The sequence below is a fragment of the Pelecanus crispus genome, chromosome W (assembly GCF_030463565.1).
Source record: "Pelecanus crispus isolate bPelCri1 chromosome W, bPelCri1.pri, whole genome shotgun sequence".
In the NCBI taxonomy this organism is placed as follows: domain Eukaryota; kingdom Metazoa; phylum Chordata; class Aves; order Pelecaniformes; family Pelecanidae; genus Pelecanus; species Pelecanus crispus.
Window position 1 is genome coordinate 11,276,814 of NC_134675.1, and position 17,870 is coordinate 11,294,683.

At 53.0% G+C, this 17,870-nt stretch overlaps 1 protein-coding gene across 1 annotated transcript; it reads right to left on the reverse strand.

Annotated features, from left to right (window-relative positions):
• Nucleotides 1-17,077: 17,077 nt before the first annotated feature.
• Nucleotides 17,078-17,263, reverse strand: LOC142596548 (adropin-like). Its single transcript, XM_075725734.1, has one exon. It carries the CDS (start codon nucleotides 17,261-17,263, stop codon nucleotides 17,078-17,080), a length of 186 nt encoding a protein of 61 aa, XP_075581849.1.
• Between the last annotated feature and the right edge of the window lie 607 nt (nucleotides 17,264-17,870).

Sequence of the window (17,870 nt, forward strand, 5' to 3'; positions counted from 1 at the left end):
TACCATTTGGCTGCCTTTGACTCCAGTTCATGTTGAAGATCTAGCATGTCTGGCACGGCAGCACTCAGTGGCAGTGTAACTTCGTTCAGGCCATGATAGTCCACTGTTAGTCTCCACTCCCCATTAGACTTTTGCACTGGCCATATGGGACTGTTAAAGGGTGAGCGAGTCTTGCTGATCACTCCTTGGTTCTCCAGGCGACAATCAGGTTATGGATGGGAATCAGGGAGTCTCGGTTGGTGCGATATTGCCACCGGTGCACTGTTGTGGTAGTGATCGGCACCTGTTCTTCTTCGACCCTCAGCAACCCCACAACAGAAGGGTCCTCTGAGAGACCGGGCAAGGTGGACAGCTGTTTAATTTCCTCCATCTCCAAGGCAGCTATACCAAAAGCCCACAGGTACCCTTTTTGGTCCTTGAAATACCCTCTCCTGAGGTAGTCTATGCCAAGGATGCACGGAGCGTCTGGGCCAGTCACAATGGGGTGCTTCTGCCACTCATTCCCAGTTAGGCTCACTTCAGCCTCCAGTACAGTTAGCTGTTGGGATCCCCCTGTCACTCCAGAAATACTAATGTGTTCTGCCCCTCTATAGTTTGATGGCATTAGGGTACACTGTGCACGTGTGTCCCCTAGAGCCTTCTACTCCTGTGGGTTTGATGTGCCAGGCCATCGAATCCACACAGTCCAGTAAACCCGGTTGTCCCTTTCCTCCACCTGGCTGGAGGCAGGGCCCCTCTAATACTGGTCATAGTATTTGTTACTTGCTTCTTGTAAATGCAAATCAATACTCGGTTTATTAAGATACGAAGTAAAATTAGCCCTCTTACTCTGTCTGGGGAACTGCTCACTGGAAACTGGAGCAGCAATTTTTCCTGGAAGAACCCCCCTGTGTTATTGTTTTTCCTTGCAGCTCATGTACCCGTGCCTCTAAGGTCGAAGTGGGTTTTCCATACCACTTCCTCATGTCTTCTCCGTGGTCACACAGGTAAAACCACAGGGTGCCCCGTGGTGTGCATCCTCTATATCCTCTCTCTTGAGCAGATGGACGTTGACTCCTAATGGCTGAGATACTGGTCCGTCCAGGTGGGGAGTAGGACCTCCCGGGACAGTTTCTCTACAGCGGAGACAAGGGATGAAGAGATACTTTCTTCGTATTCCTGGAGTCGGCCAGCCACTTCATCCACCGTTGGTGCCTCTTCATCTTTCCAGGCCAGTATTGCCAACGAGTTGTCATACAATGCTGGTGTGTTCTGTACCACCTTCTGCCACATGGGTCGTGTGCACCTGACTTCACCTGGGTCTTTGGGTAACTGCTCATCATTCAGGTCACTGTAAATCACCTCCAGCACGCCTAATTCCCTCAGGTACTGGATACCTCTCTCTGTGGTGGTCCATTTGCCTGGGCGATATATAACATCTTCCTTGAAGGGATACCTTTCCTTCACGCTTGACAGAAGTCGCCTCCAGAGGCTGAGGGTTTGTGCCCCTTTTCCAATTGCTTTGTCAATGCCCCCTTCCCTGGAAAGGGATCCCAGCTGCTTGGCTTCCTTACCCTCTAAATCCAGGCTACTGGCCCCGTTATCCCAGCATCGGAGTAGCCAGGTGATGATGTGCTTGCCTGCACGATGACTGAAATCTTTTCGTATGTGTCGCAGCTCACTCAGGGATAGGGATCGGGTGGTTACCATCTCATTTACTGGTTCTGCCTCTTCCTCCTCTGGTTGTCGTGAAGGCCCTGGTTCATCTTCATCCTTTACTAAAAGAGCGGATTTTCTTGTGTATTTTTTCTTGTGTATAGGGGCAACTGATACCGGCGTGGGTTGGTTCTCTGGTTTAGCCACAGTGCCTGTCACTGGGGTTGGAGTGGCTGCAGTGCCTGTGGCCGGGGTTGGAGTAGCTGCAGTGCCTGTCGTCTTGTCATCAGATCCAGAGACCTTCTCGTTCCCTTGAGGGTTCTGAATAGTGCTGACCATGACTCAATAGGCATGGGCCAGTCCCCAGCATGTTGCAATGATTTGTGTCTCTCTGGAGTTGCCAGGGTGACAACATACTTTTTCCAAATACTTTTCTAGTTCTTCAGGATTCTGCACTTGTTCAGGGGTGAAGTTCCAAAACACTTGGGGTGCCCACTGTCCTAGGTACTTGCCCATACTATTCCACACACCCTGCCACTCATAACTCTCCAGCCTTGGGGCAGATCTCTGGATGATATTCTTAAATTGCTTATTAACCTTAGACAAAAGTGAAACAGTATTCCCAAGAAATACCATTGGATATATCTTAACTACCCAGGGATGTTCAAGATAGTGAAAAGTTATTGTAATGAAGGAGGAAACATCATAGAAGAAGGTAGCAAAGGTGCCATTCTGTATTTCCTCCATAAAAAAACCTCTCAGAGGAAGAAGTATAATTGTCTCCATGAGGTTGTACCCAAAGTACAGTAATGGCTTCAGTACAAAACCCAAATACCAGTTAAAGCTCCAGATCAGTGTTTTAATAACAAATCTCCCAAGCAAAACATCACTAATCACTGCAGAGCACAGGAAACTGCAAAACCCAACACCAATCTTTAACATGTACAGGAAAAAAAGGAGCATGGTGCAGATCAGTTTCACTAATATCGAGAACAGATGAGTCAATATCATGACCCACAACTGTTAACAGATACAAATTCCTTAATAAGCTCTGGATAATCTGCTGTTGTCTCAAAGCCTTTGAGCCCCACATTGTGTGCCAAAAAAGGACTGTCATGGTTTAGCCCCAGTCGTCAACCAAGCACCACACAGCCGCTCACTCACCCTCCCGCCCCCCAGTGGGATGGGGGAGAGAATCTGAAGAGCAAAATTAAGAAATTTTGTGGGTTGAGATAAGAACAGTTTAATAATGGAAATAAAATAAAATAAAACAGAATAAATTAAAATAATAATAAATGATAATGAAAATGAAAGAGAGAGAAACAAAACCCAGGAAAAACAAGTGATACAACCAGTCACCACCTGCCAACCAATGCCCAGCCAGTTCCTGAGCAGCGATCGCTGCTCCCCGGCCAACCGCCCCCAGTTTATATACTGAGCATGACGCCATATGGTATGGAATAGCCCTTTGGCCAGTTTGGATCAACTATTCTGGCTGTGCCCCCTCCCAGTTTCTTGTGCACCTGGCAGAGCATGGGAAGCTGAAAAGTCCTTGACTAGCGTAAGCAGTACTTAGCAACAACTAAAACATCAGTGTGTTATTAGCATTCTTCTCCTATTAAATCCAAAACACAGCACTATGCCAGCTACTAGGAAGAAAATTAACTCTATCCCAGCCAAAACCAGGACAGCAGGGTTTCCCAGGAGCGAGGCAATTGGCTTCTCCCCTCCTCTCCATCCCTGCCCATTACCCAGCTTGGAGTCACTGGCTGTTTGTTGGAGAAGGTAAGGTCCTGTGTCCCCATGGGCTTTGCAGTGGCAGTTTTTGCTTTCTGCAGGCTGCAGTGAAACCACTGACTATAGCTTGTCCCTGCTCCTCCCTACGAGTGAGTAAGCCTTGATATAGTAAAAGGCCTGGGCTGAAAGGTGCTACAGAAATGCCAGACATTATGTCATGTGGTTGAGGAAATTAGAGGAAATTTAAACATTGCAAGTGAACCATTTCCTCTGCTTCAGAAAGAATTTCTTGGCTGTCAGTGTGAGGCCTCTTAAACATCACCACGCTCCCTGTGTACTGCTCACTTCATGGGCTTTCAGCCTTTCTTGGCAAATGCTGTTTGACTCAGGCCTGTGATAAACCTTTTGCAAGATGTTATTTATAGCCTGAAAGAATGGTCCGACATGGACTTTCTTTTAAAAATAAACAGCCAGTTTAAAAGAAAAAGCACTACACAAAACCTGCATGGATTCAGCTAAAGGGAGCTAGGATCAGAAGATCTTTAAAGGTAACTGTAGGCAGGGGTCTCTGCCTGTTGGAGATGAGTCTGGCAAGGTTCAGCAGGATGTTTTCGTGACTCAGCTCCTGCTGATAGTGTTATCAGTGTCAGATGTTGCTGCAGAGTAAATAGCGGCGGCGGCAAGACAGTCTCAGAGGCCAACCCAGATGACTCGGTACCATGGTGGTGTTTTAGCAATGCCCATCAGAGCACAGCCAGAGGCAAGGTGGTGCATTGTGAATGTAAATCCCACACAAACTGCCCTCACAGCTCTGGGGCTGCATCCCGGAATTGGAGATGCTGAAAGAGGCTTGAAGGTTGTAAAGGAAAGCATGAACTCCCAGCCTGACACTGAAACATTGAGCCAAACACGGAGTTTGGCTGCCTCACTGGGGCAATTCAGAGCAGTAATGAAACCAGGGCCCCATGTTTGGGAGCAGCATTAGTAAATCCATTGCTGGCTGCAGTACAGACATCCAGGGTTGACATTTCAGTTGAGGGGATTGATAAAAAAATGCAAACTAAGTCTGGAAAGAGCAAGAGGGTTGATCTAAGGTATGGAAAACATAACTTCAAGGAGCTTTTTAAGGCCTCACAAATAAATTAATCAATAACTTGATCTCAGCCTAAAAGCACCTGCATGGGAAGGGTTTCCCAACAGTGGAAGGCTCTTTAAATTAGCAGAAAGAGATATAATTGACCAAATTCAAACAAGGACCAGTGCACACATATTTAGCATAGCACTAGCTTGCCTGCATCTCAAACTCCTTTAAGGTCAAAACTCCTTGTCTTTTACTGAAAGACGTGCTTTAGCTCCAAGAGGAGTCATTGGTGTGATGAGTTTACTGACTGAGGCTGTGTCAATCATAATGGTTCCTTCTGGACTTAAAATCTATTAAATTTACTTCTGCTTTTGATCTTCTTGAAATGATCTGGGATTGACAGGCAGCATTATAGAGATACACAGCTTTTAGAAAAAGGTAATCACAGCTTAGAACAGACCAGGTAGCTGTATATGAAGAGATTACAGACTCCTGAACTGTTCAGTTCTCTTGATTCTGACTCATTTATTAGCTCACGTGTTAAACAATCAAACTGTAAGCACGCAGAGACAACAAGGTGTTGTGAGCATGGGTCAACATTAAATCAATGTTATCCCTTGTCTGCCATCAAAATAAGCCTAGTGGGAAAAGATATACTTGCCCCACATGCCTGGGATCATGTAAGAGCCCCTCTTATTTCAGGTTGGAGCTTTCCCACTTGTCAGTAAGCATGGGGAAACTCCTCACTTTCTGATCCCTGGGGTGCCAGCTTTCACAGACTCTTAGTCCAGCTGCTTCTTTGGTCCTCTGGCTGTCTGCCTCAGGCTCCCACTCTCCATGGGTTTTCTCCAGTGCTTCCTGGTGGTCATTTGTCACTGGGTGACCTTCTTCCTCTCTTTACCCCTCTAATACCAACATTCAAACTGTTCTGTACAGCTTCCTCGACCTTTGGATAGCCTGGGAGGAGGGTGCTGGGGAGTTTGTCCCCTCTTACAGTGTGCCAGCATTCCCCAGGGGCTGGGAATTACCCCATTGAGGGCTGGATTGCTCTGCACCAGTCCTAACACTATGTGTGATATATGCTTAAGAGAACATTTGCTTAGAAATGCTGTCTGCAATAAGAGTACAACAACAGAGTAAGGCAGAGCTGCAAAACTCATCTTTCAGTTTACACTTGGTGGTGAAGAGCATCCTGTGATCACAGAGCCACAGGCACGTTCAGGCTGGAAGGGATGTTGGGAGGTTTTAGTCCAACCTCCAGCTCAAAGCAGGGTCAGCCCTGAGATCAGACAAGGTTGCTCAGGGCTTAGGCTCATCTTGAAAACCTCCAAGGCTGGAGGTCCCATAACCTCTCTGGAGCCCTGTTCCAGTGGCTGACTGTCTCTGTGGAGAAAAATTTCCTTATGTCACGTTGGAGGCTTCCCTGTTTCAGTTTATGGCTGTTGTGCCTCATTCTTCTTCTGCACACCCCTGTAAAGAGCCCGCCTATCTTCTTGATAACCTTCTCTTGGTTGCTAGCAGGCTCCTGTTAGATCACCCAAAACCATCTCTTCTCCAGGCTGAACAAGCCCAGATCCCTTAGAGTCTCCTCAGTGCAAGTCCTCCAGCCCCCAGCCATCTTGGTAGTAGTCTCTGCTGGACTCAGTCTGGTTTATCAACATCTTGGTTCAGGCCTTGAACTACCTTCTGCCTCTGTTTCTGTAGGTGAAACTGGAACCCTCCTATCCATTAGCTGAAAATGAAGACTTTTTACAGTCTGTTTTTCATCACCAGGGGCAGAGAACAGAAGCACTGAGCCAGCACAGCCATCATCTCCTTATCTTATTTCTTTCCTCCCTAGGAAGCTCCTTTCCTTTTTTCCAGTGACTGAGGACATGGCACCACATAGCACTGGGGACAGGAGGTGAAAGGGGTTCACCCTCTTCACTTCCTCTCACCTCCCAAAGCTTCTTTCATTAACATTCACCCAGTATTTCTTAATTAGCACATTCTGGCTTGGAGCTGCCTGCCTGTGTTGCAACCTTCTGGAGAAAATCTGCTAAAGCTTTATCCATTGTATGACAGGAAATATCGAACACAGACTTCTTACTAGACTGACAGCTACTCTTATTCCATAGCATTACACAGGGGTTGAGTGTGGTTCTCACCCTCAGCCCCTGTAGCCACCCCTGGCTTTACATGTCTCTCCTGAGGGAACCTTCTCCTGTGGTTGTGTACTTGCCTTTCTTCAGACTTTTGATGCCAATCCACATGACCAATGCATGGCTAAGATAAGCCAGGAGACTGCAAAGGTTACCCCAGGAGTGGGATGAGTATCAGGCTGAAAAATCACCCCAAAAGAGCAGTTATCAGTGGTTTACCCTCAGCCTGGGATGATAACTCAAGTAGTCTCCAGATTTATCTTGAGGTGTTGGTTGGTATCCTCACTGGCATTTCAACCTTTCCATTCATTCCTTGGATGATCTAGCAGAGAGTCCATTTATAAAGTCTTGAGAGAACCTGGTGGCATGGAGGGTCACAAGGACTTTCAGAGACTTTGCATCAGATCTCCACATGACCTTGAAACATTGGAGAGATGGACTGAAATCAAGGAGGTGAATTCAGTGAAGACCTGCACAAAGTACCAAAAACATCTGCCAGGGCTGGTCTTGGCTGTGCTTGATCCTGCTTCGGTGCAGAGCTTGGACCAAGTTCCTGTGGTCCAAAGACTCAGAATTACGTTAATGAGACTAATCCGGTCAGTAATCCCATGACTGCAACATGGTGTGATTTCAGCGAGCGGGGTGAGAGTTTGGCTCGTGTTGTGTTAGCTACAACAGCATCCAAGCCCCAGATGGTCACATAGGAAACATTGCATTTGTCTATGGTTAAATCAGGGGCTGCTGGAATAAATCAGCTCTGTTACAGGTTCTCCATTGCTCTCACTGGATTTCTGGCTGTCTGGCTCATTTACAGATGGTTGCTGGGAAAGTTAAATTACGAACAATAACCATTCACAATGATCCAGGCTTCTTAAGGATTTTACAGGCTAGGGAGAGGCTGGCACTATTTCCCCAGTTACTTTCTCACCTTCGGAGAAATTGCAGCTCTCAGTCAGGGATTTTATGTATCTTTATGGCAAATGGGGGGTTAATGAAAGTATAATTACTGGAATTAAATTTGGATCTAATTTTCTGAGCATAAGTGGCCCCTTTCTGTCTTTCTTTTGTTTCCTGCTTGGTTGCCAGCTGTGAAAACATCTCTTTTCAGGATTGTTCTTGGTACAGAGACACTTGCACAGTGCTGGGCATGCAGCAGCACAATGGGCTCAACTCCTGCTGGGCCACATTTCACCCAGCTCTCAAATGATACTGAGCACTCCCCCGCAGTGAGGGGGAAGAGCATGATCAGCAAAGTGCCTGCAGAAAGCACCATGTCTCGTCATTTGTGGTGTCTGCATCTCACAGCACTTTACACACAGGATCCACATGGTTAACTGTTTTGCGGGAGAAGCAGTGGGATATAGGTGGGTGCTGTGACTTTATTTCTACAAAGCAATTGCTTCCACCATTCCTCTAGGTCAGTTTAGGCATGTCATCAGCACTGGTGGAGAAGAAAAATTTTGATTATTGTGCTGGCTTTGGCTGGGATAGAGTTAATTTTCTGCATAGTAGCTAGTATGGGGCTATGTTTTGGATTTGTGCTGGAAACAGTGCTGATAATACAGGGATGTTTTAGTTATTGCTGAGCAGTGCTTACACAGAGTCAAGACCTTTTCTGCTTCTCACACCACACCACCAGTGAGAAGGCTGGGGTGCACAAGAAGTTGGGAGGGGACACAGCTGGGACAGCAGACCGCAACTGACCAAAGGGATATCCCATACCATATGATGTCATGCTCAGCATATAAAGCTGGGGGAAGAAGGAGGAAGGGGGGATGTTCAAGTTATGGTGTTTTGTTTTCCCAAGTAACCATTACGCGTGGTTTTCATGCACGGCTGCTAAATGTGGACTTCTTACAGCTATATTTAGGTGCCTAAATTACTGGTGTGTAAGAGACATTGCTCGTGGCTCTGGTGTTAGCAAGGCCAGGGAGCGTTCAGCATGGATGGAAGTCAAATCTTTTTGTCGGCAGCCCAAGCAGAAGAGCCCGGTGCTAAGCCTTTCTTAGCCCTTAGGTGAGCCTGGTCTTGCCTGTCCTGCGCCCCGTGGTGCCCACCAGCACCCTCCTCATGCTCCCCTGCATCTGGGGCTGGTGAGGCCAGGCTCCGCACTATGGTCACTGTGAGATGGGCTACACAGTTTAGCAGCTTCCCGTGCTCAGCCAGGGTATGCAACTGGATCAGGCCAGCTAGCAACTGCTTTTGGAGGGCGAATCCTTCACTGGAGAGCCTCATGGGGCTGCATCTGGAGCAGGCTGGGCTGTAGCAACTGGGCAGCTATTTCCCCTGCCCCATTCCTAATGCTCCTAATCTGGCAGCTCCTCTTCCTCTGCTGAAGTTTGGCACTGTTGATGCTTTGTTAAATCCTGTTAGCACAGCTTGTCACACCGTGCTTCGGAAGCTCACTGCTTAGTATTTCCTGAGCATCTTGCTGAGGGTCAGTAAAGATCGCACCGTGGCACCAATCAGCATGAAAGCAAAAGTCAAACTCCTCCATGGCTTTGCTGGAGGCTGCCGAAACCCACAGGGAAGGGTTTGGCTCCTCCTGTGTGCACGTCTTTTGCTTGGCCAGAGAATACTATGAGGGGGATGAGCAAGGGCGTGGGGTCCCAGCCTGCCTCTGGCAGAGCAGACACAGAGCTGTGGTGATGGCTGTCCTCCCTTATAGCTGTGGATGAAGGTTTGACCTTGCTATTAGCTCTCCACTGCTGCAGAGCCCAGCCTTTCCATCAATCTCTCCCCTCTCACATGGGTGTTTGTAAATCAGCCCACCCTGCAGCATGCTGCAGGCAGGTACCTGCCATTTAGATACAGGTGACCCCTGCCCACATCCCCTGGGTTTCACCCAATTCCCTCTGGTTTATGCCCTGTGATACTCCCAGCTCCTTCCAAGTCTGATCTGATTTTTGTTTGTATCTCCTGCCTGTCGCACGTCACTGACCTTTGCTCCCACACCTTTACTGGTGAGCAGGTTGGTCCCAGTGCTGTGTCTTTGCTGGTTCCAGTGGCTTCACTGGGGGCTTCCAGCAAGCGAGAGCAGGTCACCTGGGGCCACGAGATCTATGTCCCCTGCTATGCTTTGGCATGGCCCAATGCAGATGCTAGCAGATATCTTTGAGTCAAATATGTGAGCTGGAGCAAGGAGAGGTGTTTGCCCTGAACAGCACAGCTTTTAGCTGAAGCTGGAAGGACGAGCATCTTTGGGGCCAGTGATCCTGCATGGTTGCTGATGCCTGAATGACCCAGCCATCCCCTGGACTTTTCTGCCGGTTTCATTCCCTGCAAGCAGAACATTTCCTGCGTCATTTATTTCCAAACAGTAGCAAAATAAACCTAAATCTTTATCTCCAGTCTGTCAGCTAATCCTTCCGTGGGCCAGGAGCAACGCTGTCAAATCAGGCTGTGAGTGTGACTCGAGGCTCTCCGTGGTTGATAAGTGCATTGCTGCTGTATGTAAATGGCTTCTTGAGAGCCCCAAAGTGGTCCTGGCACAGACATCATCCCCAGCTTAGCGTAACTCCAGCTTCACCCACAATATAACAGCACTGGGTTGCAATAGGACCATGACAGGGTAGGTTTTGGAAGGCTTCAGGGCTGCAGGTCATATCACCTCCCATTGATGTATGTTTGGTTGGTAGCCCAGGGAGTCAGTGAGGAAAATTGTGCTGTGTTCACGAAGGAGTTTGGGTTTTCTTGGTCTTCCCAATAGAAATGCTCCAGTGAAGTCTCTGCTTTCATTCATTGAATTCTCTGGACCCATTGCTGGTGTGTTTTGCTAATGGAGGAGCCCTCACCCTGGAGGTGTCACCTTGACCTACTCCTGAGCCAGAGAGAAGGAACAAGGAAAGGTCTTCTCCAGAAGCAACATACCTCTGAAGTCCTGGCAGGCTGTGTGCCCCTTCCCACTGAGGATAATAAGGATGGGAGTTTTGGGCAGCCCCATTGGTGGCTTCTTGGAGCTCCTCATCCCTTTCTAAATCAGTCTGTAAAAGCTTAAGCCCCTTTTGCATGGGAAGCTGGTGTCCTAGGTCACTGGGATGCTTTGTAAAGTGGCCAGATCCTGTCCCAGCACGGCTGTTCCCAGAAATCCCATCCTGTCAAGAATGGCAGGGACTGGGAGCATCAGTGTCACAACAGCAGCAGGGCAGAGCCAGACCTGTGTCCCTTGTCCAGGGCTCAGCAGGGGGAAGGGTTTACTGTTAAGCGAGGGAATGAAGGCATCAGCCAAGACACAGGGAATCCAGTTTAAATGATTCGTATATCCTGGATGTAGAGTTCTTTATGTGCCAGCATGGGGAGGGCTGGGGCTCCCAGGGCAATGGATCTGGGGTCTTCAAACAGCCAGTCTTCATCCTCATTCTCGTCCTTGTCCTTGCCCTTGCCCTTGTCCTTGCCCTGCCCTCGTCCTTGCCCTGCCCTCGTCCCTGGGGCTCCACCTCAGTCATCTTCCACCTCCTGCTTCACTTCCAGTGTCAGTACTCACCTTTGGGGCTGAGAGGACCATCAGGGGTCCTGCAGCAGTTGTGCCCACACTGCCAATAGGGCCAGGAGCTCCATGCTTAGTTTCCCTGCCTGGAGAGCCGGAGTGAAACCCAGGTGTAAGGCAAAGGGAGCATGAGGGCAATGGGGGATTTGGCCATGAACACAGCATCGTGGGGAAGCATAGGGGTGTCTCCTCCCCATCTCACCTCCTGGGGGTCATGCTCCATCAGTGGGGCAGAGTCTGTCCCCGTGCAGAGCCATCACTGCCCCAGCCAGGTGCTTTCCTGACGCATCCCTCATCACTGTTTCAGCCAAGAGCATTTTGCTCTCCTGCTGGGAACTGTTGACAATAAAATCAATGCAAATGCTGCTGTGAGCGGCTCCAGTACCCGTTTGATGATCTCCTCGGGGACAGACCTCCCATGTAAGCCCAGCTGTGCATGTCAGCTCTGGGGGGGGTGTGATCTGCCCTGGCTCCCTCTCAGCTCCCGATGAGCCCCCCGTGGATGCCATGTAAGCAAGGATGCAGGCAGAGGACGGGCTCAGCTATACACTGGGTGGCAGAGCCCTGTGAGTGCCCTTTCCACACCTGACCGTGGCATCCATCAGGAGGGAGACCCTGTCGGCAGCCATGCACAGAGGTGATGCTTCCCCACAGCCCATGCGCTCCAGGAAATTACAAACAGCTCTGCTCCAAGAAGGGCTGCTCCTCAGAGGCCCGAGGCAGGCGAAGCCCCTGGATTTGTAGGAAGCTGCCACGTGCATCCAAGCGGATGCCGCGGTGCTGTCAGCCAGCCTGCAGTGGCCCATCCGGCTCGGCTCATATGCACAGCCTCCCTAGGAAAAGCAGATGGAAGAATAAAGGGAAACTTTCTGTGCCAGTGACTCCAAAAGGACAAGGACATTATCATTTTCCTTCCCCGTGTCATCCTGCTTGCCTGGCTATTTGGTGTTAAATTAGGGCTCTGGTTCAGTTATCGCTCATTACTGGTTTGCGTGTGGCTTTGTTGCAGCTTGCTCAGAAGCACTAAAGGAGCTGAGCCAGTGTGAAAGTCAAGATTTTTAGGGACAGCTCGATAACTAGGAGCTGAGGCTTGCCTGCAGCTGGTGACTTCAGCAAGGCTCAGACATGGTCCCCGTGGACCTGGCATTGCTACCTGGAGGGCATCAGTCAAGGACCCTCCCTGACACTGCCAGTGGGGAGAGCAAAGGGCTTGGGATGGAGGTAGGTCTTCAGCATCTCCCTTTCCCGGCTGAGCAAAGCAGTTGCCTCTTTAGCCTGTCCCAAGGATCTGTGCATGGTGCTGTGTGATGCAGGGTGCCAAAGGGAGTGTTTTGAATGCTGTCAGACAGCAAAGCAGCTTTTCTGCAGAAATAGCTAAGTCCTGAAATACCCCAAGCAGCTGTGTTTATCCCAACGCTCTCGCTCAGAGAGATGCTCGGCTGTGACATGGGATCCTAGTGCCCAGACTGGAGCCATGAAGGGCATTGCTCGCTTAATGGCATTAATACAAACCAGCACCATCCTGGCATGCAATCGATGGACTTGGTAAATAAAAACAACCCTGGCTCATCCCAGCACTCAGGCGAGGAGCGGAGCTGTCTTGGGAGCAGAGGGGTTTCCAAAAGCCCCTGCCCCCCCGCCCCCAGGGCTGCTTTCACCCCAGCTGTGCCCTCCAGCAGCTGAGGAAACCTCTGCTCTGTCAGCATTGTGCTGGGCTGGAACGAGGGAGCAGCCTGGGGAGATTCCCCAGGGACTTCCTTCCCAGCAGTCATCGCCTTCAGTGATGCCGTTTGCTAGAGAAATGTAGCAAGATTCCTGCAACCCTGTGTCTTTCTTTTTGTTGTGCCCCAGCGTTTCTTTCCAGCGCTGAAGGAAAGACACGTGTTTGTAATTGCTGTACCCAGGGTCATTGGAGGAGCTGATTCAGCAAGAGGCGAATTGATCTTTTCTAAGTGGGGAGAGAAGAAAGCGGGCAGCCTCCTTGCTCAGATGCTGTGTGCTGCTCCCTTGGTCTCCCGAGACCATCCCCGTGCAGAGGCCATGCTTTGGGGATGCCAGGAAGAGCCTGGAGCAAGGATCCCCCAAATCCAGAGGCAAGGCGAGAGCCGGCGGGCTGGCAAAGGGGAAGGCTGCGAGTGGAGGGCAGTGCTGAGCGACAGGATGCTGTGACTGGGTGGATGCTGCTTCAGAGGAACTCCATGGGGTAGATGCTCAGCCGCAGGAGGGCTTGGTGGGCTGAAGGTGGGTCGGAAAATTCCTGTGCTGCAGCTGTATGTGCCATGATATGTATCTGGAGAGCCCAAACCCAGTTATCACTTTCCCAAAGTCCCTGAGCTCAGATGAGAGCAATGCACTGATGCTGCAGCCCACAGCCGGGGGTTGGGGGGACACGACATGCTCTGCCTAAAGCATTAGGTGGCACTGGCACCCTTAGCAAGGACATCATCCCCCATCAGGCCTGGAAGCTCCTGCTGCTCCCAAGCAAGCGAGGACTGAACTGGACAGCCTTATTTCCCTTGTGCTACATGATTTCTCCCAAGATGCTGGCAGTTTGCTCTAGCATCCTGGAAGGGAGCCCCTGGGAGAGTTGGGACGAGTGCTGGGGGGGGCTGTGGGAATGGCTCGTCCTTGCTGTCCGCACTGGGGCATGCATTGAGGTTGGCACAGCAGTGTGCAATGAGGCATGAGGCTGTCCCGTGGGACACTCAGGGTGTGCCCAGGGGCAGGAGAGCCTCAGTGAGGAGCTAATGGCCCACCTGGGAGCCCTGACTCCCTTCTCCCCCTGGGTTAGGGGCTCTCAGCACCCACCTGTCCTCCCAGGGAAAGCCGTTTGGGTGCAAAAAGGCCAATTCCCACTCCTGTGGCTGCCTCTCCCCAGGAACATTGGCATAAGATGGACATGGTGGGATCGTTCTGGGGAGATTTGGACATCTGCATCGCCATGACTGCCCTGGGAGTCGTGCATGCCTGGCACCTCCCTGGGGGGGAAAGCTCTGAGGGGCTTGGACAGGGGTCCACAGTGACCTAGTCCCACAGGGCTGGGAGGAGAGATGCAGAAGAGGGTTTGCGTCACTGTGGATCAACAGATCTACTCCCACCCCCACCCAAACCCTTCCTTACTGCCCCCCCCCCCCCCCAGCCCATGGGAGCTTTTACACATCTCATGGCACCTTGGACTTGAAATACAGGGACAGGCAGGTGCATCCCCCTGTAGATCAGCCCCCAGCAAGGGCCACAAGCCAGGACACAGCACCCTCAGTATCCCTCCCTGTGCCGGACCCCTGCATCCCTGCAGTCTTCCCTGCTCACAGCTCTGCCCTGCTTGATCTCTCCACAGGAGAAGAAAGGCCAGGAGGTTAAGAAGGGCCTCGAGGTGGAAATCGCAAATCTGGACAAGTTGCTTAACCTGGTGAGAGAGCCGGAGAGCAAGGCAGGGAAGCGAGCAGGGGGGAATGATGGCTCTGCCAGGGGCTGCCGGCTGAACAAGCCCAGCTTTGACTGGCAGCTGCTTGGCATGCAAGCCGCCAGCCCCGCACAGCCCACTTGCATACCTCCGTGCCTGGACAAATAAACAGAGGTGCTGGGAGGACCATAGCGTGCAGTCATCTCTGGGGACAGGTGGACCCTCACTGTGCTTGGTCCCACAGAGCTGCACAACCCTCAGCTCTTCCCTGCTCTTGGCCAGGCTCACACCAGGTGAGAGCCCTGTGGAGGGCAGGCAAGGGCCGGTCCCACCAGCCCTGGGGAAACCTCAGGGCTGCAGCCCAATGGCCTGTCCCATGACACCCCAGCTGTGCTGGCATTGTCCCCAAGCCTGCCAGTCCCACCACAAGTGACGGCCAAAGGGACCAAGCACTGAGCAATCAGGATCCCACCACTGCGCTGCGGCAGCCCTGCAGCCATGTGTGGGGTCAGCCACATGCGGCTCCCTGGATTTTGGGGTGGCAGCCTAGGCCAGAGGGTGTCTGGGGACGTGGCCTGGCCCCACACTGTTGCGGGACAGGGATATGCCATCACTCCAACCAGGGTATTGCAGCAGCTGCCAGCCACCAGCCTCAGGATGCTCACAGCTCCCCTCTCCCCAGGGGTGCTTGGCGTGGGGCTCAGCTGCCTCTGCCCAGCTGGCAGCTGCAGGAACGAGCAGACACCGGGGTTTGCAGAGCCTTCCCGCTGCTCCGGTGCTTTGCGGCAGAGGGAATAGCTGCTACATGGCTGCAGTGGCAGCAGGAGCCACAGTGGCCTTGCTGCATGCTGATGAGCAGGGACGCCTTGCGCACAGCTGCTGGGACTGAGGACCAGCAGTGCTTGTTCTACCCAGTACGGGTGGTGGCAGGTCTCCTCCATCCGCTCAGCTGGCCTGCGTCTCCCACAAGCATCCCCTGCCCTGTAGCTTAAGGCCACGGCTTGGAAACTCTCCGCTGCCTCTAGCGCTGGGGCTGGAGGGGTGCTCCCTGCTGCCCCCCCACCCAGGCAGACACACTGCAGGCATGAAATACCCAGCCAGGTTTCTCACCCAGCATTTAAAAACCACAGATGGATGCAGACATGAGCCCTTCCTCATTGCCATCACCCAGCAAACCACCCACAGCCCTGCAGGGACAACGGACACCAACCCCAGGGCAGCCGCTCCTCAGTGCTGCAGGACGGGCAGGACACACCGCCTCCCCCAAATTCTCCGGGTGCTGGGCAGAGCTCAGAGACACTGCCTGGGTCCTATGATTGGTTTATTAGTCTAGTAAAAACACTGCTGCAAAGGGACACGTTAGCTACACCTGACACGGAGAGGAACCACAGGCTCCGCCAGGCCTGGCCAAGCTTGTCCCCTCAGCACAGCCCACCCCTCTGTCCCCTTATTGCAGCAGCTGTGCCAGCAGGGACCTTGGCTATTGCTCGGCTCTAGGATGGGCAGGACAGAGCCCTCTGAAACCTGCAGCACCTGCAGGCAAGGCAGGGGAAGGCAGCTGCTGGGCTTGGGGACAAGCCAGACCACCAGCATTCCTCCCTGTGGAGTCACCGTGGTCCCTGGGGAGCAACGGGGCTGGAAGACCCTTCAGTGCTGTTTGGCTGGGCATCCTCAACTCTCCCCATGTCTCCCACCTCCCCAGCAAAAAGCCGTCCCAGGCTGCTCTCAACAGGGACAGGGACACCAACGAGGGCACATCTGCTGCCCGCAGGCTGGCCAACCCCCACCTCCAGCCTCAGCTGGGAACAGGCAGGAGGGCAGGCAGGGACATGCACCCAGCGAGGAGAAGGGCCATTTGCCTGGCAGTGTTGGTGCTAATGCTGGAGGGGGCTGACAGATAGACTGGGGACAAACGGACAGACCGTGCAGATTCTCTCATGGCTCATCAAACCAGCTGCTGGCGCAGATGGGTGCCAAGAGCCCTCCTGAGGCCGGGGGCACATGGCACCCCAGGGCCACCCCCAAAGACAGCCAGACCAGTAACACCCCACTCCACTGGTGGGGCCAGGGCTGCTGGGGTCCCCCCAGGCACATGCCACTGCGGGGCAGCCAGCCTGCTAGGGGACAGGCCTCTGTGCCAGCCCTGCTGCCTCCCCTCTCCAAGCCCCCAGCCAGCCCTGCTCAGGTCTGCAACATGGCGAGATGCTGGCGGCCAACTCTCCACATGCCACCATCCCCAAGGGACAGGCAGAGCGTGGTCACCAGCACCAGGGAGGAGCCCACGGTCTGTGCAGGGGTGCACTCGAGGACAGGGCTCCTGCCATGCACGCTGGCCGCTGGGACAGGCAGGACTGTCCCCATAGCACGTCCCCGGCCGCTGTCTCTCCATCCCCATGGTCACTGCGGGCATCTGCAGGGACTTCACACACCAAAACCACGCAGGTGAAGGGCTGTGTCCCACATCATGGCCCCTGCAAGCGACTCGGCATCCCCTCTGCTCTCAGCCTGCCTGGTCCAGCGCCCCAGTCCCAGCGTGGGCATCCAGGCTGGCATGACTACTTCAGCTCAGCCGTGTACCCAAGTCCCTGAGCGGCTCAGGGCTGCAGCAGGTACTTCTCTTCGTTCCTTGCCTCATCCACATCAGAAGCTGGGCTCTTCTTGGGGCACGACGGGGTCCTGCAGGCCTTGCAGAGGATGAGAAAGAGGATGAGGATGAGCAACGCAATGACACAGTTAAAAGAAATCGCCACAACCGCTCCAGTGGAGAGAGCAGCCCCCATCACCACTGCCCCGCAGGAAAAAGTGGGGCCCCCAGATTGGCCCCACGCTTGGGACACTGGCACAGCAACGGAGTGCGCAGCCTCCACCCGCCGGCATTAGCAGGGGACAAAGGGGACAAGGGCAGTGCTGGCGGCAGGACGGGGCTGGGGCCAGGCAGGCAGCAGGACGGTGTCACCCCCGGCACAGCTTGGCTGCCCGCAGCTGTGGCCTGGGCTTCACCGCACCACCGGGAAGGATCAATCAGAGCTTTCCCTCGGCTTCCCCTCCTCCGGCAGGGCGGTGGGGACACAGGGACCCCTCTCCTCCTTCCTGCACCTGGAAGGGAGAAAGTCACCGTCGCCGCCATCACGAGGGGACAGGCTGCCCGAGCCCCTCGGGGCAGGCCGCAGGGGTGCCAGCAGGCAGTGACCCCGGGGCCCAAGGGTCTCCACTGGGGTTTGGAGGCTGCAGCAGCTCCCAGCCCCGCCGAGGAGCGGGACAGCCACAGAGCTCTCGGCCTGCGGCGGGCCATCGGGCAGCAACAGGTCCCACCGGATCCGCCCTCCCGTCCCGAGACCCCGGCGTTACCTGCCTCCGCTCCGCCCCGGGAACTGCCGAGACCCCACC